The sequence below is a fragment of the Spermophilus citellus genome (genome assembly GCF_964194105.1).
Source record: "Spermophilus citellus genome assembly, chromosome: 2".
Classification (NCBI taxonomy): domain Eukaryota; kingdom Metazoa; phylum Chordata; class Mammalia; order Rodentia; family Sciuridae; genus Spermophilus; species Spermophilus citellus.
Window position 1 is genome coordinate 34,717,084 of NC_138183.1, and position 27,625 is coordinate 34,744,708.

Below are 27,625 nucleotides of genomic sequence, written 5' to 3' on the forward strand. Positions count from 1 at the left end.
AATGGGTTTAAAGCGGCAGGTCAGAGCTGCAAATGGGGGAGCAAGAGGATAAAGCAAACCCTCCAATGGTGCAGAAAGAAGAGCTTTCAATAAAGGCCAAAGTTGACTGAACTGGACTCAATCAGGGATGGTGGTATACTGTTGTAAGAGTCTGTCAGGACTTTAAGGACTACTTCTATCTCTAGGACAGTGAGGCAGTCCTGAGGAGCCAATGCTGGAAGAAGTCCTAGCAGCAAGAATAGACCTTCGTATAAGTGTTCAAACAGACAGCTCTTTTCAAATGCTGAATTAAAATGGAAAGCAGCTTCTTTGAAGGTTGAATAACTGACTGTTGATCAAAGATATTAGTTTACCTAAGTACTGCTGAGTGCCTTATAGGTATTCTTATTTTGATCCTGGGAGGGAAGGCAACTTGTTTCTTATAGCACTTCTTATTTAGCCTCCATGCTTCTAAGGGAGGAGATCACAGCCTAGGACCTCACTTTACCCCAAGCATTTGGATTAAGTTTAGCTAATTGGAATTTCCCTTAATCTTGTTCAAAGATCATCAAGTAGTTTGACTATAGGATCTATGCATAATTATAGACAAAAATTCAAGTTGAGATAAACTGGATATTTTTCAAATTATCTGACATGATTTTTATCCTGTCACTATAAACAGGGTTCATGCATTTCCATTTTCTCCTTAGATTTGCTTGGAGAAAGACCAAAGTCAAAACAACTCAAACCCAAGTAATTAGGTGCTTGAGGCTATAATTACTAATTGTTCTCTACGTAATAAAAACAGGAATGTTCAGTGTATTTAAGTATTAACTTTTCATATGTGCTATACTAAATATTATAGCTCAGTAAAACTGACTCAATGGGCAGCCAGATTTCTGTGATTGGATAAAACCTCCTTTGACAAGAGAGTAATTAGCAGTTCAGGCGGCTGCTAAGAGCATTACAGTATTGTGGGGGATAAAAGCTCTTGGGGCCAGATGAGGCCAAGTACAAATTCCACTTCCTAGCTGTGGACACCTTGGGCAAATTTCTCCATAGGCCTGTTTTTATCTGTGAAGGGAGGTATAATCATCTTTCAGAGCATTCCTGTGAGGATTTAATGTGGTCAATCTAACAACTGGCACATAACTGCCACTAGTTAATAAGCACTAGTCTAAGCCAATACACAGAGAGATTTTGTCTAGCTGAGGTTTGCTTCTATTCATTCTTTCCTTTATTAATTTAAAATAGTCCTGGTATCCAGCTATCTACCCAGGTTGACAAGGCTTCATGTCATCTTTCACTTTCAGGTCTAACTGTATTTTAGGAAAAACAATATATGTCATCAGTATATTGACAAATACATGTTAAATGGCACCAGTACAATTTAACAGAATATTGATTCATTGCAAGGTAGGAGGTACAGTGACATGCCATTTTTTTGTCTGTGTAAGCTTCCTTAGTGTGGAAAGCAATTGCTGAATGTTTGCTCTTGCACCTTTATTTCTTCAAAATTCAGTTGCTAGGTTCAGTTTTTCCATATGCATAGCTGTTGGACTAGGTAAAGCAGAGTCCCATCCATGAAGGAACTATTAGAAGCAACCATTATACATGAAAAGAGGATCAAGAGAAAGGAAATGAACATGAACACCTACAAATGTCTCTAGAATGTGGACCAAGTATAGCTAGCTAACCTATGCTAGGCAATGTGGAAGTATTACAAAGCAGTTTAAGATCAAATAAAGTCATCAGAGCCTTAAACGTTATCCACTGGCTTCTTGTGAACAAAAGCCACTTGAAACTACATACTGTGTGCTGTGGTAAAGCAATGGGAAGGAAGAACAGTATACCTAAGATTTCCTTCCTTAAATAGTATGGTATTTAAAATCCTAGGAATTCCCATCTATTAAATAGACTGTTTCATAGCCACCAAAATGTATAGCAAACTAATATGACCATATATCAAAACATGGAAAATGCTCAATGCATCATACACTTAGGATGTAATAAGTTTAAAAAGTTACTATACTTTTTTTTTTGGTGTGCAGATGCACAAAAATATTACCAGTAACTATAGAATTATTATTGTTTTAAAAAAGACTAAAAATCCCACAACTTTGAAATGTCAGAGAATTCCTTAGATACATTATTTTACAAAATGCTCTTAAGTCTCAATACCACATAGGGAAAAAAACCTCAGGAATTAGTTATTTGAATCAAGACACATGGAGACAAAACCCAAGCTGACATCTAATTCTAAATACAGTTTTAGCTAATCTGTGTCCATTTCCACTTAGCATGTGGTTTGCTACATGATCGTGGACAAATCCCTCTCAGAGGCAACAGGCAATGACCTGATGCTCTAAGATCATGGTTCTCCAACTGGAAACAACTGGGGAGCTTTAAGAACTTTAAGATGGTGTCCAGCTTCTACCTCTGGAGATTGTTTAAATTTAAAGTAACTTCAGATTCCTAGGTAAGTTGGTATGGACAAATTTGGGTATCACCACTCAAAATAGTAACACTTTTACATACTAAGTAGTAGTATCTCAAAATACTTAAGAAAAATATTTTGAAGAGAAAATTTCAAACAGTATCAAAGTGTGCCTTCAATAGTAAATCATTAATTTAAAAAGTAAAGATGGTAAATCATGAAATAACCAAGATTAAAAAACATACTTTTAGTTTTATTTCAGCCATGTCAGGTTATCCATGAGCTGTGAAAAGCTATGCTAGCTGGTAATAAACCCATCAGTTCTATTTACTACTTTATAACACAAGGTTGACCTCTAGTGTTTCACATACCTCAAATCTGTCGTTTTGTGCCGTAAGGAGAAAACATATCAAATGATCACAGAAAAGTTGTATCTGTCACATATAATACATCATGGTCCTTGTCACATTGTTATCATTAAGAAATATTTGCTTTTTAAGGGAAATTAAAGGTACTTCCATATTCCTCATTGTCCTTCTTCCCCTTTGTTTCCTTTAAGAAGTGAAGGCTATTATAAGAAACCAAGCCTTCAAACCATAAAAAATAAGACAAATTATTTTAAGATATTAAAAAAACAAAACAAAACAAAAAACCTTGACACCAGGGAAAAAAAAAATATGACCCTTAGGCCTGCAGAGCACAGAACTGCTGGAACACAGCCAGGATATGAGGGTCTAATTCAGCAGTGAAGAGAAGGTTCTCCAGGGTCACCATATATTGCTGGATTATCTGATGATGCTGTAGACACAGAAAAGTGGTGTTCAGGTCAGTCATAGCAAGTAAACAATCATGGAGAACATCTACCTCAGCAGCCCACCCATGCTATGAAATGAGAAGAGGAAGTAGGAAAAGGCAAGTAGTCCAGGCTGACAGGAATAACAGACTCTTCAAAAGCCCAGCATTAAGAAAACGTATAGGGAGATGTGAAAAAAGGGGTGTCCAAGAGCTTTTCTAAACAACGCAGTCATTACCAGCCTGTCCAAAGTGTAACTTATGATGCCACACTGTGGCAGTGGCTCTTGTGTATGGCTATCACTAGTATAGACTGGTCAGGACATAATATTTTAGGACTTTTTAAAAAGCAGCGCAGACATTGACTAACTGAGGAAGATAAAAATTTCAGAAAACAACAACAAAAACACTCTTATGTGTTTCTAGGTGGACTTGAGTGTACTTAGGGATTCTTACAGGTTAAAACTTTTTAAATTGGTAGTGAATAAGAAAAAAATCTAGAGGAACTCCTAATGACTTTTGCATTCATGATTTTTCTAGAACAAACAAATGAAGATTAGTGTCTGAAGTTACAAAGAATCAGCTCCACATTCTAACTTAAATCTAGCTGAGAGCAGGTGCTAACAGGTTTCTTATGTGAAGAGACCTCAGCTTATCTTGCTTCTGTGATCACTGTTTATCATCTGAACATGAGATTTTTAAGTACTTTTATAAAACCAATTACTATTTGCTTAGCTTTTATTTTTTTAATTTATTTTAGATTACATTTGAGATCCTTAGCATAGAAAATTTCAATTGGGAGTCTATGTGATAATAAGCCAATTTAAACCTAAATATTCTGATGAATAGCAGCAAATGGAATTAACTAAAGGGCATACAGGTTACTACATAACCTCCTTGAAAATTTGGTGAGGAAACCTTTGTGGCTGAGAATATAGTATTTATCATAAACAATGTTCCTCACAAACCTGCAGGAAGATCTGTTGGAGCCTCTCTATACAGTTCTTGTACCATGGTGTCAATACACTGGTTCCGTCAGTTTCACATCGTACTAAGTGCTCAGTCAAGATCATGATAAAACGCTGGAAAGGAAGAATGAAGATGAAGTATTAGAGGGGTAATTTTATATTTCAGAAACAAATTCATGACAGAGACTTCCAAATATGGCCTGTTCCACCCAGTCTTTGAGCTGTGTGCTCCTAACTCTCATGATTCACTGAATATTGTCAATCTAGAAAAGGAAACCAGTAATAATTTGAATTGGTGCATTCTTTTGGGCAATACATAATGATTCAATGTCTAAATTTTTCTAGTAATATTACTTTTGGGTCTCTATTCTGGGAAAATAATCAGAAACGTTAAGAGGACACTGTGAGCAAAAATGGTCATCAGGATGCAAAACAACCATTTAAATCAACAATAGGGAATAATTAAATATGAAACAGACATTTCAATACTAAGTACACAGCACAGAACTAAGAATACATGGTGGCCTCCAAATACTAACATTTTCTTTTGTAAATTTTTGTATTATTAAAACTTTTCTGTAAATAAGCATGCATTCCTTTTATAATTGAAAATAAGTTTTTTTTTTTAAATGAAAGAGATGTATTGATTCCCTCTACATGTCAATGTGCCAAACCAAGTTACCTGAAATATGACGAGGAAGAGGTTCTTCTGCTCACTCTGAGCAGACTCCACTTTTTCCTGCAACCTTTCTATTTGCTCCTCAAGGGCCCCATCTTTCCTGTCACTGCTTCTGTCATCATCATCACTTCGCTGCAGAAAGCACAGGTTCAAAAGGGAATTATTTACAACTCCAGTGTATTAAATCCCATTAAAGAAAGGGAAGGATTTTATTGTGTCAGGTCAAATGCTATTTAAAGACTTGTATTCTGTTGGGCACTCGCCTGTAATCCCAGGTACTCTGAAGGTCAAGGCAGGAAAATCACCAAGTTTAAGGTGAGCCTCAGTAAACTTAGAAAAACTCTACCATAAAATTTAAAAAATTAGGGCTGGGGATGTGGCTCAAGCGGTAGCGAGCTCGCCTGGCATGTGTGCGGCCCGGGTTCGATCCTCAGCACCACATACCAACAAAGATATTGTGTCTGCCGAAAACTAAAAAATAAATATCAAAATTCTCTCTTAAAAAAAAATTTAAAATAATTTAAAAAATTAGTATATTAGTATACACCTAGTGCTGTACGTTAGTGGTAGAGAACCTAGATTCAATCCCCGAAGAGGGGTATGTGTGTATGTAAGGGGAAACTTATATGTATGGTAAAAGGCCCTTACCACCCCCATCCCAAAAAATCTCCAGGTCCTCTTTTGGTTCAGAAACATGTTTTCACTGAAGTTTTATCCGTACTTGCTAGGCCAGCGAAATTTAGTGACACTTGTCTTGGAACAGCAGTGGGAGTGCTGACTATCAAATAATACCGCCTGACCACCTGTGTGAAGTTAACAGGAAGGTACCCTGTTATCTTTCATCCCTAATGGACCACACGGAAAAGATGGACAGGCCCTCCTGCAGCTCATAGCCCAGGTTGTTCATTCTCATCAGAAATAAGAAATAGCTTCAAGTGACATGTAGTAATTTAAAGCAGACTGTTCAAGACTCTGATGGTAATAATGGGCTCAATCTACCCCTGTACAGCTTTAATTATTTCTTCCAACTTCCTCTGAAGAGTATATAGCATTTAAATCAAAACTAAACTGAGAGTTCATCTCATACTAACAGGTTCGGCAGCCATCAAGAATACAAATAATTAATGCTGGCGAGGATGGGGAGGAAAGGGAACACTTTTATACTATTGGTGGGGTTGTAAATTAGTACAACCACAATGGAAATGATTACAGAGGCCCCTCAAAACACTAGGCATGGAACTACCATATGACCCAGCTATCCACTCCTAGGTATTTATCCTGAAGAATTAGGGTCACCACACTACAGTGATACACACATACCCACATTTACAGCAGCGAAATTCACAATAGCCCAAACTATGGAAACAGTATGTGTCTATCAACAGATGAATGGATAAAGAAAATGTGGTATATATTCAAAATAAGTTTTATTCAGTCATAAACAGAACTAAAGACCATTATGTTAAGTGAAATAAGACAAACTCAGAAAGTCAAGGAAGTGTGTTTTCTCTCATATGTGGAAGCTAGAGAGAAAAAAGGAAAAAGGAAAAGAAGATCTCATGGAAATCAAAGAGGGTCAGTGGAAGGAATGGATCAAGGTGGGAGACAGGCAAAGTGGGGGAAGTGCTGGGAGTGATCCTGGTCAAATTGTATTGTTAAATATGTAACAATAAATCCTACCATTATGTAAAACTATAATGTACCAATAAAAATGTTGAGAAAGGGGGAAAAAAAAAGAAAAAGAAAAAGGCCTACTGACAAGTAGCTAAAGCAGCACTCTTGGAGAATATACAGCATTTGCTTATTTGGCTGACAAAATAAGGCAGAATAAAAGGCAAGATTTAATCTTCATATTACTGAAGAAGGGAAAGGGTAAGAGGTTAGATGGCTGAGCTATTCTTGGCTCTCGGTATGTTACATACCATGTTTCTTTTGGCATGAAGATGGGTGTCACACACAGAACCTAGAAAGCCTGGTAATCCTTGATACTACTCTACTGCTAAGGCCCATCTATACTTGCATCTTCCATTCTTCAAGCAAAATCATCAGAATCACTCAATGATTGTACAGAATTCTGCTTTTAACTCTACACACACCTGTAATGGAGGTCTTCCTTTTATAGCCTAAGCACCTGGGCACAGTTGTCTTCCTATTCTTAATGGCTCTTTCTGCCATAAAGGAAATGCTACAAAGATCCACACTACTAGTTACAATAGCCACTAGCCACATATGGCTCCTGAACACCTGAACTGTGGCCAGTGCAACAAGGAAACTAAATTTTAGCTTGTATTTAAGCAATTTTAAATAATTTAAAATTTAAATAGTCACATGTGCTAGCAGCTACATGTAGCACATTTCCAGAGAACAATGTAGCATGTGGGAAATCTCTGGAGTGTGAGAGACCTGGGCCAAAACTGGGTCCTGTCATTTACATGCTATGTGACCCTGGAGCATGCTTCTCTCAATTTATACATCTAAAAAATAGGATGACACCATTTATAGCATTTTAGGTTAGTGAATGTATGTTTACATTCCCATGTGTCTGTATGTGTGTCTACTTGGAGACCAGCACTCAAACTTCTTGCACGTTCATATAAGTCACTTAACTTTTCCCCACGTTCTACTTTGGTAAACATGCTTCACACTGGAAAGTACTGTCACGGAGAACACCAGTACTACTATGCAAAATCACAGAATGCAATCAGCTCCCTAATTCTCCTCAAAACACCTAAAATACTAAACTTTTTATTACTATGAGAGTTATTTTTGTAAACTATGAGTGTCTGTCACACCCCTCTCCAAAGTACTGAGGAAGTGATAAGCCATCTACACTCTTCTCCCTTCCCCCGTGCACCAGAGAATCAGAAATATTGTCCTCTTTCCTTTTAGAAGGGCAAACAAGAAGTTGACTCAGGTGATGAACTGGGGAAAGTAAAGTTCATGGCTTACATCATGCAGTATAACTACCCATAACAGACTACCAGATCCTTTCCCCTCTGCTTCTGGAAACAGCTACAGAACTTGGCCTAGGAAAAAAATGAATTACCACAAAGTAACAGTCTTTGAATATTCTCTCCAGGTGCTGCCAAATCTTCTTTAATCATTTTGAAATCGACACAAGACTTACCCGTTTGTGTTGCCTTGCCAGTTTCTCTTTAGCTTCTTCTAGCTCTTTCTGGATCTTCATGACATGTTTGTTCATCTTACGAATTGTAGAATGCAAGATTTCCCAAACAAACAATCTTAAAGAAATATGCCATTTGGTTATTATATGGTAGGTTATGCTTGCAGACAATAAAACCTATAATCAAATTCTATAATCTATTCCATCCTTAAGGGCTGCTATATTTCTCCATTTGGGCACAATTAGTCATATTTCTCCAGCAAGCATCCATCTCCATTTGTTAAACTCAAGTAGACTCAAGGAAGCTCCCTGAGGGCAATACAACATTCTTGCCATTTTTCTTACTTCCATCTCTTACATGTACTGTACATATTCACTGAAGTGGCAAACTATGAAAACCACTAACATTAGGAGGAGAAACACATTTTCTCTCTTCTCAATGTCAATAGCAAGCACTGAACTTAATCTAAGGCTCATTTCACAACCTTTAACCACTCAAGCCAATTCTCTTAGGGAGATTTCAGAAACTTATTAGTTTATAATGACTATCAACTACTAGGCTTTAAGAATAAGATAAATTTACGTCAGCTATCTTTATCATCAAATAGAATAAAAAATGAGGATCATCTTGTAGGTACTTTAAAATAAATGGTTGATTTTTTAAAAATATCCACTTATTTTTATGTCTATGAACTAGGCCTTCTAACCTCAGGATACAGCACAGAATAGTATTTCCTTCTATAAATTTTGGCTTGGATGACAGTTTAAGTGAAAGATAATACAACAATCTATTCATAAAACTCCAATAAAGAAAATGTTAGTCTAGAACGTTAGCAGATAGGACAAAAGAGCAGAGCACTCTGACTTTGGTAGGGGTCAGTGAAGGCTTTGCAGGTAGAAATATTTGAGCTAAGTGAAAAGTGAAGAAAAGATGATGCTCTTGAGCAATGAATTGATTCTAGAAGGCCTGGTTTGAATTGGGGCTCTGCACTTAGTTATGTGACTCTGAGCAAGCTACTGAAGCACTCTGTGACATTTTCCTATTCTGTAAAATGTGGACAATAGGGAACCTCCTTTTTGGTGTGTGAACATGAAATGAGTTGAAAATGTAAATCATTCAGAATAATGGTTAACACATTCATGGGTGGTCAGTTTTCTGAGTGTTTGGAAATCTGAGAATGCTTTACTATTGGCTTCATTTGTGAATATCAACTTGACTGATCATACATTTGATCACACCTTATAGCCCTAAGGATTCAGTATATTTCATATCAGTGACCTCTGGCAATAAGAGATACAATGAAGTTAAAAGGCTATGATGGATTTTTATGTCTAATGAATTTTTATGAATTATTTCACAAAGTTTGTGTTCTCTAAGAATTGGTATACATGTGGTTTCTTATATATGAGCTTCAAACCTAGTAAAGTCACGAGACAGTTCTGAGGAGAAGATCCAATTTGCTACTGCAGCACAGTCAACAATCTGTGTACGGATCATCTTATCCACGAGGACAGCAATCATCTACAGGGAGAAAAGAATCTCTAGAGTAAATCACCTAATAGTAGCCAAAATAATACTACTGCTACAAAAGTAAAACAGGGCTGTATAATTCATTTTTAGTAGCAAGGGAAATGAGCAATCTGTTCAGTTTGTCTTAACATTTATCCTGCCCTCTGCTTGGTTCTAGTAGTCTAAGATATACTATAATATTAATAAAGATTGAATGGAAAGAAAAACTCTAAATGATAATAAAAAAAAATTTAGATAATGCCTGTACAAAAAAAAAAAATGCATGTAATTTCAACTGAGTCCCCCAAATAAAAACTTTATCATAGAAAAACCTAACTATCTTATAAAATTTGTTCAATTCCTCTTTATAATACACAGTATAAAAACAATTATATTGAGGCTTAAGAAATATGTGCTTATTTGTGGAAACTAGATAGAACAGACAACTAACCCCTATCAAACGAATACACTGCCAAGCAACAAGCATTCTTACTGAACTTTTAGAACATGTTGAGATATTATAGTCCAAAACCAAATTTTTACACTTTTACACTTTAAGAATGAATTAAACATCATTCACAGCATCAAAAAAATTCATAGATTTTAACACAACTCTTGCCTTATCTTTATACCTAATTAGAACCTCAACATGCTTAATTAAATAATTTTTACCTGTGGATGGTTCCTCCAGACCTCAAACATAACTCTTAGCACATGTAACTTCCCTTCATCACTTTCCGCTAGAGTTTTGAAAACTTCATGAAACCTTTTGATAATGGGAGAAAAATATCACACATACTTATTCATTGAGCATTTTGTTTTAAAAGCCTTTCAGATTTAGAATAAAAAATATGTATGCACAAAATAACCAAATATTAACCATTAAGGATGCTAAAAAGGTAAGAACAGTAAGTCACAGTTTGTGAGGGAGCTGCCACAAAATCTTAAAGAGAGGAATATCTATGTGCTCCTCCTCCTCTTGGATTCTAAAATTAGAAAAAAATCTGCCTTTATATGCCAACCTTTGGGCAGCTCTCAAAAATGCAGGTAGCTCCCATTTCTGCTTGCTTTCCTTTGGGAAAGCCGGGGATAGGGAATTTAGCGACCACAAACCAAAATTCAATAATAGTATTAAGAACTTCATATTAAAAAAATTAAGATAAAAATTACTATACCACTGGTGGTATAGTAAGTACTTACTTTGCAAGAGCACTGAAGGAGTGGCTGAATGATTTGGCTGCCAAATGTAGCAGAGTCTGTACAAAGACCTCTATTTTCAATGGGTTAAAACTAAATCCTTCATCTGAAAAATATTTCACAGTAATATAAAAAAATAGGTACAGCAATTTCTTGTTGCTACACTTGGAATGCTAAACAGATGCCACATTCAAATGCTCAGTCAGAAATTCATGTAACATCTAGTACTACTAATAAAAGATGATCACTGATTTTAAATACTCAAAATATAAAACCAATCTTAACTCTTAGTTTTATGGAACTGTTACCCTAATACTTCTATATGAGCCATTTCTTTAAAACAGCACTGATATTTCCTTATTCATACTCGTCCATAAGATGGAAAGATCATGTTAATTAAAAGCAAAATGAGTGAACACTTAAGCCTATGTCCTTAAATACATGACAATGCCTAAATTGAATATGGCCATTTTGATTTATGCTTTCTAAATCCATTCCCCAGCCAATGGTTATCCAGTTTTCCCAACAGATTGTCATCCATTCTATTCTCTTGCTTTTTTTTTTTTTTTTTTTTGGTGCTAGTACCACATTGATTTAATTACTATAATAACTATACATTTCACAATGTTTTAATATGTACTATGGTAAATTCTTATCCATTTATTAATCAGGTAAACTTATGTCCATAAAACTGCAATTCTGGTTGGAATTACATGGTACATAACTCAGGAAACGTTAAACATTACTATTATAATAGCTTAATTTGGAGAAAACATTCAGCTTTATAACACAACAAGTCTTCTCATTCAGGAGTCTCTCTCTGGTGAAAGCAGATGTTTTAAAACATCATTGACTGATCAAAGTATATTTTACTTTGTAAGTGGAATGCAGTTTATATTCTTAATGTAAAATGATTTCACAGGAATTTAAGAGCCTCTTTTTAGATAAGGGAGAAATTCTTGAGTTCTAAGACAACTGACAGGCTGAATAGACCAAATAGATACATTGCTTTATGAGCATCCAGTGGGATTGAGGAACTCCGGTTGCCAGAGTTATTTATATTTTAATTTGACTATATACACAGTTCCATTGAAGAAATATTTAATTCCCTTACCATCATCATCATCCTGATTAGGATTTGGCACATCTTTCAAAATGCTGAAGATTTCATCATTGGTTGCTTTACTTTTAAAGGCAACAGCTAAACAGAGGGCCACAGAATGTCCAGGAAGAGAATCTAAAGACAGAATGGAGGGGAAGATAGATAAAACTGAAAAAACTATTCTAATGAATATCTGAAAAAGAACAAAAACAAAAAACTCTTTTCTTCCAAAATAACATATTCTATGAAGATCAGTGTTTAAATTGTGTAAGTGAAGGTTTCCTTTAATAAGCCAAAACAAAACAAAAACACCAAACCTAACAACAACAACACCACCACCCAACCGGAAAGATTCTCATTTCAGTACTTTCTTAATGATACTTAGCTAATTGAATCTAGAGTGTCAGGGCTACTGAGTTTCCTCAAGATGAACAGTGAGTGGAAAAGTGATATGATTACAACTATCTTTAACAACCCTCAACTTTCTTAAGCCTTTGTAACCTCAAAAGCCAAGAATTTAAGTACTTCTCTTTCATTTTTGCCACTATCCCCTTTGTCCCACTTTCTCTAAGACAGCAGAAACTAAGTTTGATCTTGAACAAAGGCTGCCTACTTAAGAAGGTATTTTGCTGCTTTCTTTTGTTGAGTAGAGACATGCTTGAATCTATATAAGGCAAACACTCTTGTGATATGACTCCTAGGTGTTTACTATTGGTTTACATCTGTTGAATCCTTTTGTATAAAACGTGTGCTTGTATAAAAGGGTCACCAGAGCAACAGATTTAACTTGTTATGTATGGGAGATAAGAGGCAACCAAAAAGGGACTCCTGACATTGGCTCATAGATTATGAGTCATTAAGCACTTGGAATGAATAAAGTCAATTACAACAGGCCACAGGAGGATAGTCATATATGACCTGTATGAGCTTTTCCTTGAAAGTGGGAGAGGAATGTAAGTGAAAAACAAAACAAGAAAACACACATGGTATAAAACCACAATCTTCTGTCACCAAGGGATTTACATTCTAGCTGAGGAACCAAGATGATTACATTTGAGATAGCCAGAGAGCAAAACAAAACTGGCTTGCTAAAGGTTAAACAAAATACTTATCGGAGTAGAGCTTAGGCTATACTCCAGGAAGAAAAAGAAATTAGAGATAAGAGTAGAGTTCACAGAAACAAAGAACCTTCAGGCAACACAAAATGAAGGCTCCTGGAGGGGCTGTCTGTGCTCAGTGCAACTCCAAAAGGGCAACTTGAAGAATACTATGCCCAAGTCTGCACTAGTGTCACCAATGTACAACACCTTACCTTTATTACACATCGTATGCCAAGTACAAAATAGCACCTAAAACCATAGCCCTTCTGACTTACAGTGCAATCTCAGAGATGATGTGAATGAAAGGTAACAAAATCATACTGATGAATTTACCTCTAGAGGCATATGGCATGTGCACATATGTTCCCAACACCACACTTTAACTATTATCAGAGATAATCAATTCACATAATCTCCATCATCAAAACAATTACATTTTTAAGTTTAGTACATTCTAACTCTAAATTTACCTTGCTATACTTGACACCATATTTAAAATGATGTCAAAGATACAACACTATAAACAGTATAAATATTAAAAGCCAATGATAAAATCTCAGCAATATCCTCAAAATGATCGCAGAACAAATAAACCATAGTGGCTAGTGAAGGACCACCTTCAAAGAGAGAAAGTATAAACCCCAAGGAAAGAATACAAATTTTCCACCATTAAGTAACTGACTTCACATTATAGTTGCACTGATAAACTCTTTAAAGACAGAGGAATATTTGTCTTATTTTATTACTTACTGCTACTTTCATCTCCGTACTTGTAAATGCAGGTTGGGTTTGCAGGACATAGAGCTGAGAAGGTAGGAGGAACAATATCTAATATACGCTGATGGTAAGACAACCTATGATAAAAATAACAGCCTTAGAAAATGTCTTTCATCATTTTATTCTTTGATAACCCACAATTTACCTGGGTTATCTCTAACATCCTGAGCTCAGCTGACTATCAAGAAGTGAATTGGTGGTGGGGGTGGGGAAGTCCTCTGGGCTGTTGTCTTAGCCAGCATCCTAATACTCAAGCCTAATTCAAAACATACTGGCTTTCACTGATGTGTAGGTTAGGGGGTCCATAAGCCTGGTGGCCAAAGATGTAGGCTGATAGTGGAATAGGGCGGAGGAAATAGTCTGCAGGGCTGAGAGACTGATTATACTGCATCAAATAAATAAATATGGAAGATAACAGGAGCCAAATTTTTTACCTGAGAAGGTATTTACAAATCATGCCATAGAGGAAAACTAGAAGGAATATGATAGATTGACACTGAAGAGATGGATACACAAACATACACACTGGTGGATATAAAAATATTTATAGATATACACTATGTACACATGTGTTCACCAAGAGGGCATAGAACCAATGATGCACCAATATTAAGGGGCATATCAAGGGCCCAGATCTTTGTTCCTAAGTACCATATTCTATTCTTAGAAACTTGGGCAATCTGAGTGGATGATTCCAGGGGAGGTCAAGAAAACAACACATGGGCTTAGAAAATCTTATACTAGAAAATAAGAAAATGCTCAATGAATGTTGGAGGATGAGATTTAAATAAATAAAAATAAAAAGGGCTTACACAGACTTCCCATGGGCAAAACAGGGGACAATTCAGGCATCAAAATAAATAATAACAGTCAATGGTTTGTAAAACATTGGATGAAATAGAAATTCACTAATCCTGATTATAAATAAAGAACCAGACAAATGGACAGAAAGGATAGTTCTAACAGAATGCCCACATATATATGTTTAAAAAAAAAAAAAAAAAGACAAAGAGAATCATCACTTGGCAATCATTGTAGTGGTAGCTGATAAAAGCTGGAAGAATTAGTGGAGAATGGAGGTTTGATGAAGAATAAGATAAGAGGGGCTGGGGTTGTAGTTCAGCATATGTGTGAGGCACTGGGTTTGATCCTCAGCACCACATAAAAAAGTAAATAAATAAAACAAAGATATTACATCCATCTACAACTAAAGAAATCTTAAAAAAAAAAAAAAAAAAAGAATATAACTTAGGGGGCTGGGTTTGCAGCTCAGTGGTAGAGCGCTTGTCTAGAACGTGTGAGGCACTGGGTTCAATCTTCAGCACCATACATAAACAAATAAATAAATGGTATTGTGTCCATCTACAACTAAAAAGATATTTTGAATATTTTCCCAAAATATATTAATCAATATGTGATTAATGCTAATCAATAACAAAGGGCAAAATCGTGAGTTTGAGGAGGAGAAACCTGGCACACTGACACAACCAGCTGATCAAGATAACATCACCACTGGTTGGATTCCTGTGCCTTCTCAGGTGACAGACTGAAAGCCACAATGTAAGACCTGAGTCAGCTCCGGAGGAAATATCCCAAGGATCCAAGAAAGCAAGGTAGAGACTCTTTAACATGACAAAGACGTGGAAGATTAACAGTAACTGTTCAAGTCTGAAGGACTCTAAAGAGAATGACAACTAATGTTACCCCTGTTTTCTATGCCAGAAAAAGAAAGAAATTGATGGGATTGTTGGTGAAATTGCAATGCTATCTGGTATGATAGTTTGTACCAGAGCTGACTTTTCATGTGAAAGGCGGTCTGCTGGCTATGTAGGAGGGGAAAAATGTTGTGAAGTGTTGAAAGATGATGGGCCCTCCTCCTGCTGCTTGTTCTCTAAGGTTTGTAACAGGTATAGAGAGAGGAGGCAAAGGAGTGATCATTAGAGCAAACACCAAAAATGTCAGCAACTTGGGACTCTAGATGAACAGGATACAGAGTTTTTGGTATTTCAGGGGAGCAACTTCTATATGAGTTTGATATCATCTTATGGAACATTAAAGTAAAACTTACTGGCTTAATTCATATAGGATACAAATGGTAAAGCTGACTAATTTTTTTAAGCCTAAATCCTAATTAAAAAGAGAGACTAAGGGCAAATACTTGGAATTTACAAATTATATTCTGGACACTCATCACACATCAAGTGCAAAGAAGAGAAAAATATCTTCCCAGCAAAATTAGGAGACCTAAATAAAGGAGAAAACATGAAGAACTTACCTCATACATTTTTCCAAAACTTCTCTTACAAACTTAGGTTTGGGACTTTCAAGATCTTGAGTAAGACAATCTGACCTAATGAAGAAATATAGTTTAAGTTCTTACATATGGTCTGCACTTATACCTAACCCGTACTAACTAAAAATGATTTATCTTTATTATTCCATTTATAAATAGTAAATTAATATCAAAGAAATAAAAGATTTCAGACAGCAAAGACTGTCTTTAAATTACATTTTTAAATTTTTTTTGACTTCTGGAGAAAGGAAAAGATAAAACATACCACACTTACCAATCTTCCCAGCTCCAACGGAACTGAAAGTTACTTAGATGATGAGAAAACCAATTAATAAACCTACATGGGAGTGGGAAAAACAATGATTGCAATTTAGAACAGAAATTTATGAATCTTTCAAACAGATCAACTTGATTTTATGCTTAATGAAAACTATCCCCCACCCCCACCTGCAGCTATATCTTTTTTTGTGATTTACTCTTTTTCTCTGCAAATCTTATACATTTTTTTTTTTTGTAGTTGTGTACTGGCAGCATGGCTTTGTTTATTTTTTGTGGTGCTAAGGATTGAACCCAGTGCCTCACACATGCTAGGCAAGCACTCTGCCACTGAGCTACAGCCTCAACTCCATTGTAACTAATTTTTAATAGTTCTTTATCTCACTTCTTTTAATAGTACTAACATTCATTCTCTTTAGGTAAGAAACATATAATTTGAGCACCTATTTTGTGTGGGCACCTTATATACGTTTATATAACTGTACAGAAATAAGCAATTGTTGTACCTGTCTACACATGTAGTATTCATTGTGTCCAAACGCATGTATAACATTTCAGTTGCCTGTGCAAGCTGAGAATTTGAAGATAAGGAAAATTCTCTAACATAACTTTGAGCATCTTTTCATGTAAATGATTTTTGGTTTTTGTTTTCTAAAAAGCTATAAAGTATCAATAATGCATAATAAATCTGACCTTACGTGTCCATGAAATCAAGATAATGAATATTTTGCTTCTTTATTATCCATTCCTCTTCTCCTTTCTCCCAAGCTTCCACTGGCCTGCTGTTATTTTGCATTTTTTAGAATTTTAGGTAAATTTACAGTATATAGATTCTTTGATACCTTTCACTTGGCATTATTTTTCTATTTATTCAAGTGTTGTCTGCATTGTGTTGTTATTCCTGTTGTTCTTTATACTGCTGAGTAGTATTCTGTTTCAAAGATATAACAGTTTGTTTCTCCATTCATGGGTTGTTGGATGCTTAGACTATTTCTAGTTTTGTGCTATTACAAATCAAGTGTCTTTGAACATTAATGCCCAGATCTCTTTCTCTGAAAATCCAAATTATTTTTCAGAAAATGAAAACAATAAAAAACTTTACCAAAAAAATATGTTGAGACTACTAGCAGTGAACCTTCTCTAAAGGTTGGATGAAAAATTTAGGATATACAAAGAGAAATGAAGATCCCTGAAAGTGGCAGATATGTACATTCATTTAAATGAACATTACTGTATGAAAGAATTTTTTTTCCTTTAAGTTCTGTTATAAGAGTAGCATGTAAATCAAGAAGAAAAAAGAAAGTGTTTCCTGATCTTTTTAAAATCTGAGAGAAAGGTTAGAAATTAAGACTAGTAAGCATGCATGACAAAAAGTATACAGGAATACTGTATAAATGTATGTACTTGTAAACTAGTAGAGGAGAAAAAATGAAATAAAATCCCAAATTCCTTATGTAGTACAAAAGACATGACAGCAAAGAAATGACAGAGCCCAGTAAAAAGACAAAAAGACTCCAGCTATATGCTGTGTATAAAACAGAAAAATGTAAGGATGCAGAAAGTTAGAGTAAAAAGACTGAGAAAAAAATTATTTTAACAAAAAGAAAGCTGGTGAAACTTTATTAACATTTAACAAAACAGACTTATTAAGGCAAAAACTAAATATGATAAAAAGAATCATTTCAGAGTGACAAAAAGTTCACTTTGCCAAAGATATAAATCTGAACTTGTACGAACCTAATAATATTAACTCAAAACAGACAAGGCAAACTACGGAAGTAGAGAAATGAGTGAATTCACAGTCATAGTGGGAGAGTAATACCTCCTCTGCAATAACAGACCAAGAATTTTAAAAAATTTAAAGATACCGATATTGTAATTAAATATTACAATTAATGGATACTAATTAACTTATAGAAAAGCCTTAACTACAGAGTATACATTCTTATTTGTAATAAACTACATTTTAAAAAGCAAGGGAATGATTATCATGTCAGAACAGTGTTGGGATGGAAATAAAGGAGCCCTACTGGGGAGGAGAACAGAGGTAACTTTTAAGGTACAGCAATATATTCTATTTCATAACAAGGGGGAGGTGTTATATGTAAACAAACATTGCAATGTGCGTATCAGTCCGTCTCTCTTATTCAAATGATAGAATCCACTATTATAAAACAAGGCAAATTGGAACCACCCTTCCTAAAACCTAAAGCTTAGTTGGAAAAAAGACAAAATTGAGAAAAATTAGCTCAGATATTTAATAATATTTTAAAGCCAGTCCAGTGAGTATAAATTTCAAAACAGAGCAAAGGATACAACTTGGGGTAGAGAACCAGGTTGAAGTTTGCACAGTTCAATGAGAAGTGTTGTGTACATCACATCAATGTGAGGTGGTGCTGGAAGCTGAAACAGTTCCGCAAAGATCACCTACAAAAGAATCATGAATCAGAACTCAACTCGATTGCTATTGTTGCATTTTAACAATTAGAAAGACCTTAATGTAATAATAAACTCAAAATCAAATCCATGGCACTCATGGAAAAAAGAATTACTTTTTATAACAAATACCAAAATGAATTTTTTTCCTCTGTATATATAACTCAATCAAATAAGAGCATATAAGATTAATGCTTATTTGATCCATACTCCTCCCTGACAAGTATGCGATAATTCCAACACTAGAAGTATCTAAGTTGATTCAGGGATGTACATACTGAGTTTTATTTCTGTAAGTGACAATAATCCTTAGTACACTCTGAGGACCAGAAAGAGAAGATAGTCAAGTTATTGCACTGCTATTTCAAACAGATGCTAGATGTATTTGGCAGTGAAAGAATTCCTTGTCATGCTTGTTTGGAAACTTCTGCTTTCCTCCCTCCTTATAGAACCATCAACCTAGAATTGTTTCCTCTTACTCTTCATCTCTCTGACGCCAATACTTCACTTTGATAAATTTTTACACATTCTACAGATTTTAAAATGACATATTTTACATTTAAACTGACAAGTCGGAGTCAAGTTCACAGTATAAGTATATTCTCTCACAAGTTTTATGATAGAATAGACATACTATTTTTTAAAAGTATTTTTTAAAAAGCACAAAAATGCAAGATGAATAAAATGTGACACTTAAATAATATACCACCACTATGCTCTCTTTCATAAAAACTTCAACATAAAGGAGAAGTGCAATAAACAGTATGACATGTGTCAAGTGGAAACTATCAGGACATGATCTCTTTAAGGATCTGGACTATCAGCACCATCCTCTTGTCTGAATTAATGTGGAGTCCAAAGCATTTCTATTCCTCCAAATTCCAAACTTTCTTTTGATTTCTAAGAATAAAGAATAAGGATTCATCCCTAACTGTATTACAGGAAATAATGTACTAGTCAGGTTTATGCTGATTAAGAGGCCAGATAAACACAGTTAAAGATACGCTATCTGCCTAGAGTGATACAGTATTTTAAAGTATGTAAGCCACTTTACATCTATTAAGTGGACAATGTATTGACAGGGCTAGAGGTAACTTACATTATCCATGATAACTATCCATGAATGAAGGCATACTATATAAATAATTTATAGGCAACTCAAAATTCCATTTGGCTACTGGTCTCAACCTCCTCTTTTCTCTTTACTAACTTGGCTAATAGAGCACCAAAACTGACAGCAATTTTCTCGCTCCTCTGTTAATTTTCAGTGCCTGACAAGTAGCAAGAAAAAAAAAATAAGCCAAGAGTATATTATACTTTAAAGTCAACAGAAAGACTAAAATTGAGAAACAAACGCCATGTGGAATGCATACCTCTACTATGTGGTAATTCAAGGGGATCTTGTTCTTCCCTGGATAGCTCACTAGTTGTGCAGCACTATAGAAAGTACAATTTAAGCTTAATAAGTAAACAAAGATAGGTAAGAAATCAAACAAGCCATTTCCAAAGAAGTGTGCTTAGATATGAAGGAAATCTTTTCTGAAATGTTCTGGATTTTGATTACTTAATCATGGCATAAGTTATTTTGTCTACCATAAGAAAAAGGAATCTTAAGTAATAATACTAAGGAAGCATATTCAGGTCTACTAATTTAACAGGTTACTAATTTAATAGATTGGTTCATTCCCCAAATATTTTTCTTTCCACTTTAACATCTAAACCAGAACATTCCAAGGTCTTGGTTTACAAAAATAAATTTCCAAAGTGTGGTGTATAAATGCTAGAAATCAGAGCAAAACTATTCTAGTATTCATTTATTCCCATAACATCCAAACCAAAAGTAGCTCGCCATTCAAGTTCTCCATATTGTATGGCAAATATCCACAATAAAAAACTGGCATCGGGCTGGGATGTGGCTCAAGCAGTAGTGCACTCGCCTGGCATTCGCGGGGCGCTGGGTTCGACCCTCAGCACCACATACAAATAAAATAAAGATGTTGTATCCATCAAAAACTAAAAAATAAATATTATAAAAATTCTCTCTTATCTTTCTCTTAAAAAAAAAAAAACTGGCATCATGGGCACATTATTATAAAGCACCCAACAAAGTACTATTTCGAAGGCAAAGAGACTTGAGAAAGTCAATCAAGTGTTTGTGGAGACTGATTTTAGCAAGAGTCATCAGGAGAATAAATGAACTGATTGTTGTATACTCTTAACATACATTTTGCTCTTACTAAACCATCAAAATTGCTGTCCCCCCTCTGAAAATACCACAAAGAAAATTTTTACCAAGTCTTCCTTTCCTTCCAGTGGGACTTAATGATACAGTGAAGATTCTCTTCTATAACAAATCTCTCCACTGAATGACTTCCTGGCATAACAGGACCCTGCAAAAAAACCCAAATATACACACATACAGACCTAGAAAACAGATTTCTTTCATTTATTCAATAAATATTTGAGAACATTGTTCAACATTTTGGTACATATATGCACAGCAAACAGGTTCAAAGAGTATACAATAGACTTCTTAATGATGATTTTGGGATTTTGCTTTAATCTCTGTAATGCCTAAAATCTTTTAATAAATACTGTTTAAAGGCCACAACAAAAAAGTAATCCAATCTTCTTTTTAGAGTAACATGTATTTTGTATATTTATATTCTTCTGGAAGAAAACAGGTAAGCACATTTGCAGAGGCAATACCAATTACATATAACCACCACCGGAGAAATAAATTTTGTGGATACTTTCTAGTTTCCAGTGCATAAATACCTAATTACAAAGACTTTGGCAGTCTTAAATTAAACTGGACATTCAGTTAGATATACCTAATTAGACCATAATGTAGTTATGACTAAAAGTGTTTAATTACGTTCAGAATATAGCAAAGCCGACAGCAGTTGATAATTTTGTATACGAAATTAATTACTTGCCAACTGGCATCTAGAAGGTAAAGACCAAGGATGCTGCTTAGCATCTTACAATACACAGCACAGCCCCACACAATAAAAAAATTGTCTATCCCAAAGTGTCATCTGTGCTGAGTATCAGAAACTGATCCATGCTTACAGGGATACACTAACAAGAAGTATGGTACTTTAGCCAGACAAGTTTCTCTTCAGAACAAATCCAGTAATCACTGTGCTTGCTTCCTGACTCTAAAATAGCAACATGAGTGCAAAGATACAAAATAATTAAATGCACAGCTAAAAATACACATTTTAAAATCAAATATTAACATCAAAATTACACATTTTCCAAACTCTTATTGTATAATGGTTGCCAACAACTTAACTTCATAATAAAGAATATGGTAAGAATGATGAAGTCAGCTGTTATGGTTTGGATATGAGGTGTCCCCCTAAAGCTCCTATGCTAACACAAGTATGTTCAGAGGTGAAGTGATTAGATTTTGAGAGCTGTAACCCCATCAGACCATCCTAGTTTGAATGGAATGACTAGATAGTAACTGTAAACAAATTCACAGTGGCTGCAGGAGGTGGGTCACCGAGAGCTTGTCCTGAAGGGTTCTTCTTCCCTGCAGGCCTCTTCCCCTGCACCATGTCCAGAGCAGCTTCCCTCTGTCATGCCCTTCCACCATAATTTTCTGTCTCACCCTGAGCCCAGAGAAATGGAACTGACTGACCATGGACTAAGCCTTTGGAACTGTGAGCCAAAATAAACTTTTCCTCCTCCAAGTTGTTCTTTTTGGGTATTCTGGTCACAGCAACAAAAAAAGATGATTAATATATCAGTTTATACTAATCTTTGGGTTTTCTTTTTTTAGTACTTATTTTTAATAATTACACAATGATTCACTTAAGGCAAGCTGAGATACATAGAGATAGGGACAATCTCTAAAAGTAGGTATTTTTCTTGAAGAAACCTTATTAAGAATAATAGCTACAATTATTGAGGTCATCATGTCACTTTTTACATGTTAATAACTTAATCCAAACAACGTTAAGAGATAAATACATTTATTATTCCTTTAGAGAAATTGAGGCACAGAGCGACTAAATAATTCAACCAAGATTACAAAATAGTATCTGGATTAAATAGGATTAAAATGCAATCTAATCTGGCCTTCAAACTACCCTCTTAAATTGCACACTATGCTGTCTCTCTAATCTACTTATATATGCTAAACATAATTTCTTATAGAATGAGGTGATTATCATTTATGAAATTAAAATTTACCTGCATTGTCACCAACTCTAATAGATAAAAATTACTGGAAAGGTATCTCAGGGATAAGTAAAACAGGATTAAACCACAAGTAGAATGCAACGCATCCCCTTCACAACCCCCTTTCTAGGATTTTTAACTGGTCACATACCTCAGGATCATCTGTGTAATCAAACATTCTGAAGATGACCCTTGGCATTGGGTACACTGAATCCTCTGTGTGAGGTGGTGGTGTAAAAGGAGGCAGGTTGTGCTGTAGTGCTTCACAGAGGATGCTATCAAAGGCAAGATAAGGTCTTAGGATGTGCCGTTCCTGCCAGCAATCCTTTTTCAATTTCTGAATCTGGGCCCACAGGCAATCTAAATACTAAAGACAGATTAATTTTTAATAATTAATATAAATAACATTTTGACTAGACAAAATAAAAAAAATCACTATCCTCTAACATATAGAACACAAAAGTAAGCTTACTTATAATTATGTATGGTACAAAACAATGGCACAAAGTTTTTGTTTTTACTTGTATAAAATGTTATTATGTCATATATATGTAGATGTATGTATGACTCTGTGATAGCTAGAATCTCACAGAACAAGGGAATGTTTCAAGTACATGCTAACATTTATTAAATATCGTTTCTATGGCTAGTGATATGAGGAACTGAATACCTGCCATGGAACGTGGAAAACTAGCTATGGTATACAAATGAAATGATTTTAAGTCCACTATAGAGATGAGAATCTACCAAAGAGCTGTTTGTTATCACTAGAGACTGAAATCAATTTACCTCTTCTTGGGGATGTGGTTTATCAGCAGTCCAAACCTGTAACATGGGCACATGAGTCTTTTGGCGTATCCTAATGATAAAAATGAAAGTCTATATTTAGGCTTTCAAAATAGGAAAAAACACTCAGTGGTTTTCATGATCAATAAAACACAAATTAAAGCATTTAAATAACATTTTTATCTATCAGATCAGCAAACATACATCAATATAGTCTTATAATGTGGCATAATCATCAAGATACCAGATAAATTTACAATCGCAAACATTGGTGGCAGAGAGGTTAATTAGTACATTCTCTTTGGAAGAATATAATCTCTTTGGAAGGCAATTTTACTGAATCAATAAAAATTTAAATTGTTCACAACCTTCAACCCAACATTGCCATTTCTAAGAATTCACATTCCCCATAAATGTACATGTACACAAAGACATATATACAAGAACATTCACTGACATATTATTTATAATAATGAAAGACTGGAAATAACTTAAATGTCCACCAACAAGGAACTGGTTAAAAGAAATCATAGTACCTTAAAACAGTGGAATAATATACAGCTGTTAAAGAGAATGAGGTAGAGCTATATACTTTTACACAACAAATCCATATTATATTAAGGAAAAAAAGCAAGTGAAGAACACATGTATCTACTGGACTATCTGTATAAAAATGAGGAAAGAGATTTACATATGCATACATAAGAGATTCTTCTAGACTTCTTTTAACTTTATTTGTAACCAATAAAACAAATATTAACACAGTATCCAAAGAAGTATCTATTAATAGGCAGAAAATATACAACAAAATTAATTTGTGAATACTTTAAGAGATAACCAATATCATGCTGTTGGTTAATTAAACCAAAGTTTATTAACAAGGCCTATCTATTATTAATATTATAGCTAACAAGATAAACCAAGACATTTATAATGACTTGGGAGGGTTAGGCAGTAGAAAGATGGGACTATTGAAATTAAAATGTCATATTGCTGAAGAAATGTAAGCTGGGTGGAAGATTAGAGAACTGCTGTTTCAAGGACTTGGTTTAGGATTAACTTTTATGAAATAAATATGTGTTAGGGCAGCAGTTTTCTGTTTGCAGAATATATTTGTAATACAGATGCCCAGACCTCTCTCCTAAATAACACACTAGGTCTGAGGGTTAGGGTCTGAGAATTTTAAGTAACTCTTATGCACACTAACATTTGAGTAACTATTTTACTAGAGTGTTTATACCTTTTACAACCATTTATAAAAGCAGCTTTTTAATAAGCAACTCTTTTGCACTGATAAAGTATGCAAACTTATTTGCTTATTTTGAGGTCTGAGTTTTACAATAGTAGTGAGATTACCTAGAGAATGCCTTCAGAAACTCGTAGCTTTCTTAAGAGATGAAACTCAATGGGTATTTCTAACATAAAATATCATACATTTATTATATTAGTAAGATATCCTTTATCTAAATAGCAAAGAGTACTATGAGCTGTGCCCTTACTTAAGATAGCTTTCAGTGTTGGCAAAGATGCGGTCCATCTCTGCATCTTTCTTTTCGTACAACTCCTTTCCAACCCAGGGCAAAGATGACAGAAATGCATACACATACCAATCCCGTCGCACCTAAAGAATTTTTAGAAAGGTAAGTTTAAATATGTGCTAGTAAATTTTCATTCATATCTTATTTATTTTAAAATGAATTCCTATAGAAGTTATTTAACAGAGTTTAAATAAGACATTTGGCTCATTCAGAGCATTTCCAGATAATCTAATCTTAGTAGACAGAATAATTTGAATTAACATACAAATGTCAAGGGAACCCATCAGTATGTCAGGTGACTTACCTTTTGATTAAGCATTTATAGTGTGATCATCTGCTGTCATTACCTTTTGCTTACTGCCAAAGGGTTACAAGCGAAAAAATTCATAACATAGTACTATAGGGACAAGATTCAGCATATGTGTTGTTCTTACCTGAGGTACATCTTCTTCCTGAGTTACACTTACAAAGTTTTCAAACATGGCAACCATTGATGGGGCAGCAATCACATGACAATTCACAAGATCAGATAAAAAACGGACCTGTTGGGGCAAACAATTTCTGCTCTTAAATTTCAATGTCCTTCATAATAATTACAAAATAAGCAATCTTGTATAGTCTAAAACCCAGTTTGAAAAACTATACCCCAAGAGCTAAATTTAGCCTACTACCTGTTTTTGCACGGCCTGGGAACCAAAAAGGCTTTTAGATTTTTAATACTGGGATGCGTGTGTGTGTGTGTAGACACAAATTATATGAAATTCAAATTTCATTACCCATAAATGAACTTTTATTGGAACATGGTCAAGTTCATTCAGTTATTTATTGATGGATTACTTGTGTGTTAAAATAGCAGAGTTGAAGAGTTGTAACAAAGACACCATGATGGACAGGAATCTGAATTTATAGGTTTCCATGCTATTACATTAAGAACCCAGACTGTAAAATATTCTAGCTACTTTAACCTACAAAATTTCCTTTTCTGTTTGGCTATGAACAATTTTCATTGAACTATGGAAGTGGAAATTATTAAAAATATTTATTGGGTATCCTTGTGTGCTACTCTTAAATACTATTAAAGATTCTGTTATAAGGGACTCAGTCTATTGATACAAGCACAATCTTAACACAGAGATGACTCTTAGACTAAAAGGTAAATTTAAAAGTGCCTTAGGAACATCAATAAAAGGAGCAGGGAAAGGCACCATAAAGGAGGTAATAGTTGTGCTACATCATAAAGGATGTACTATTCTAGTGGTATGCAAGGAGGGAATTCCAGGCAGTGAGGTTTAAAAACAAGGTGTGCCCAGGGATCTGCAAGTAATTTTGATAAATATGGAGAGGATATGGGAGTTAAGGAGAGAGAAACAAACTGAGGCAATCATAAAAGGTCAGGTTAAAGAATATGAACTTTAATCCTATACTGATGATGTCTAAGGTTTTGCTTTGGTTTTTGTATTGAAAATTAAACCCAGGGACACTCTACCACTGAGCTATATCCCCAGCCCTTTTTATTTTGAGACAGGGTCTAAGCCATTAAGGGCCTTGCTAAATTGCTGAGGCTGGTCTTGCACTTGTGATCCTCCTATCTTAGCCTCTTGAATTGCTGAGATTCAAGGAGTGCACCATTGTGCTCAGTCAAGGGTTTTTGATTATGTGCCCAGTACAAAAGATTTTGATCTCCAACATACATATTTATTTATGATCATTGCCAATCTGTTCTAAGCATTAGTAGGGCTTAATTCCATTCCTATTAAAGATTAACACGAGTTCTAATATTTCCTTCCTTCAACCAATGAATAATTTTGTGCACAGTACCTACTGTAGACAACAGGTAGAAAATGAAGTTTTAGCTAATGATTAAGATAAGCAAAGCCTAGTTATAGAAAGATGACTTTGGTGCAAGTATAGAAAGTAAACTCAAAGGCAAAAAATTTAGATGCAAAAACTTCAGTTAAGAGGCTGTTAAGAGCATGAAGGCATGAAATATGACAGAAGGCCCTAGAGACAAAAAAGGGATGGATTTCAGATCATTTTAGGAGGCAGAATTGTCAGGGCTTAGAAATACTTAGTGTAAGAAGGCAAGGGAAGAAAAAAATTAATAATTAGTTTTCTAGAAGAGTTTCCCAGCAGCCACTGTGAGTTGGGAGAGGAAAGAAGGAAATGGGGTGTAAACAATACATTAATTTAAGGAATTGCAGGTAAAGTTATCTTAAAGGCTATACAGTTAAAATTTGGGACAGAGGTCTGGAATTCAGAAGAAATGGTGAAGTTAAAGATACGGTTCAGGTCTGGGGGCACTGTCAAAATTAATTTGGTTTATAAAGCTCTAAGAGTGAATAAGAATGATTCAGGAGACAAAGTTGAAAGGAAAGTGAGGTCAGAATCCTTAGAAACACAAAAAAATTAAGGGACAAAGGAAAATGATCATGCTGCA

General features: G+C 34.9%; 1 protein-coding gene across 3 annotated transcripts in view; it reads right to left on the reverse strand.

Annotated features, from left to right (window-relative positions):
* Nucleotides 1-27,625, reverse strand: part of NCBP1 (nuclear cap binding protein subunit 1) — a 42,945-nt gene that overhangs the window by 5,713 nt on the left and 9,607 nt on the right. For 2 of the 3 annotated variants that reach the window (XM_081280035.1, XM_081280036.1), the window contains 19 exons: nt 25,623-25,730; nt 25,150-25,271; nt 23,654-23,723; nt 23,016-23,231; nt 20,963-21,060; nt 20,044-20,107; nt 18,551-18,661; nt 16,741-16,805; nt 16,233-16,295; nt 15,941-16,015; nt 13,639-13,742; nt 11,801-11,923; nt 10,690-10,792; nt 10,162-10,255; nt 9,398-9,501; nt 7,983-8,097; nt 4,859-4,987; nt 4,177-4,290; nt 1,466-3,214 (listed from right to left, as the gene is read on the reverse strand). In XM_081280035.1, the coding sequence (XP_081136161.1) occupies nt 3,101-3,214; nt 4,177-4,290; nt 4,859-4,987; nt 7,983-8,097; nt 9,398-9,501; nt 10,162-10,255; nt 10,690-10,792; nt 11,801-11,923; nt 13,639-13,742; nt 15,941-16,015; nt 16,233-16,295; nt 16,741-16,805; nt 18,551-18,661; nt 20,044-20,107; nt 20,963-21,060; nt 23,016-23,231; nt 23,654-23,723; nt 25,150-25,271; nt 25,623-25,730 (1,992 nt within the window). In that variant the 3' untranslated portion in view covers nt 1,466-3,100. Of the gene's footprint in view, nt 1-1,465; nt 3,215-4,176; nt 4,291-4,858; nt 4,988-7,982; nt 8,098-9,397; nt 9,502-10,161; nt 10,256-10,689; nt 10,793-11,800; nt 11,924-13,638; nt 13,743-15,940; nt 16,016-16,232; nt 16,296-16,740; nt 16,806-18,550; nt 18,662-20,043; nt 20,108-20,962; nt 21,061-23,015; nt 23,232-23,653; nt 23,724-25,149; nt 25,272-25,622; nt 25,731-27,625 lie in introns of those variants that run through there. The other variant, XR_014020453.1, reaches the window with a different exon arrangement.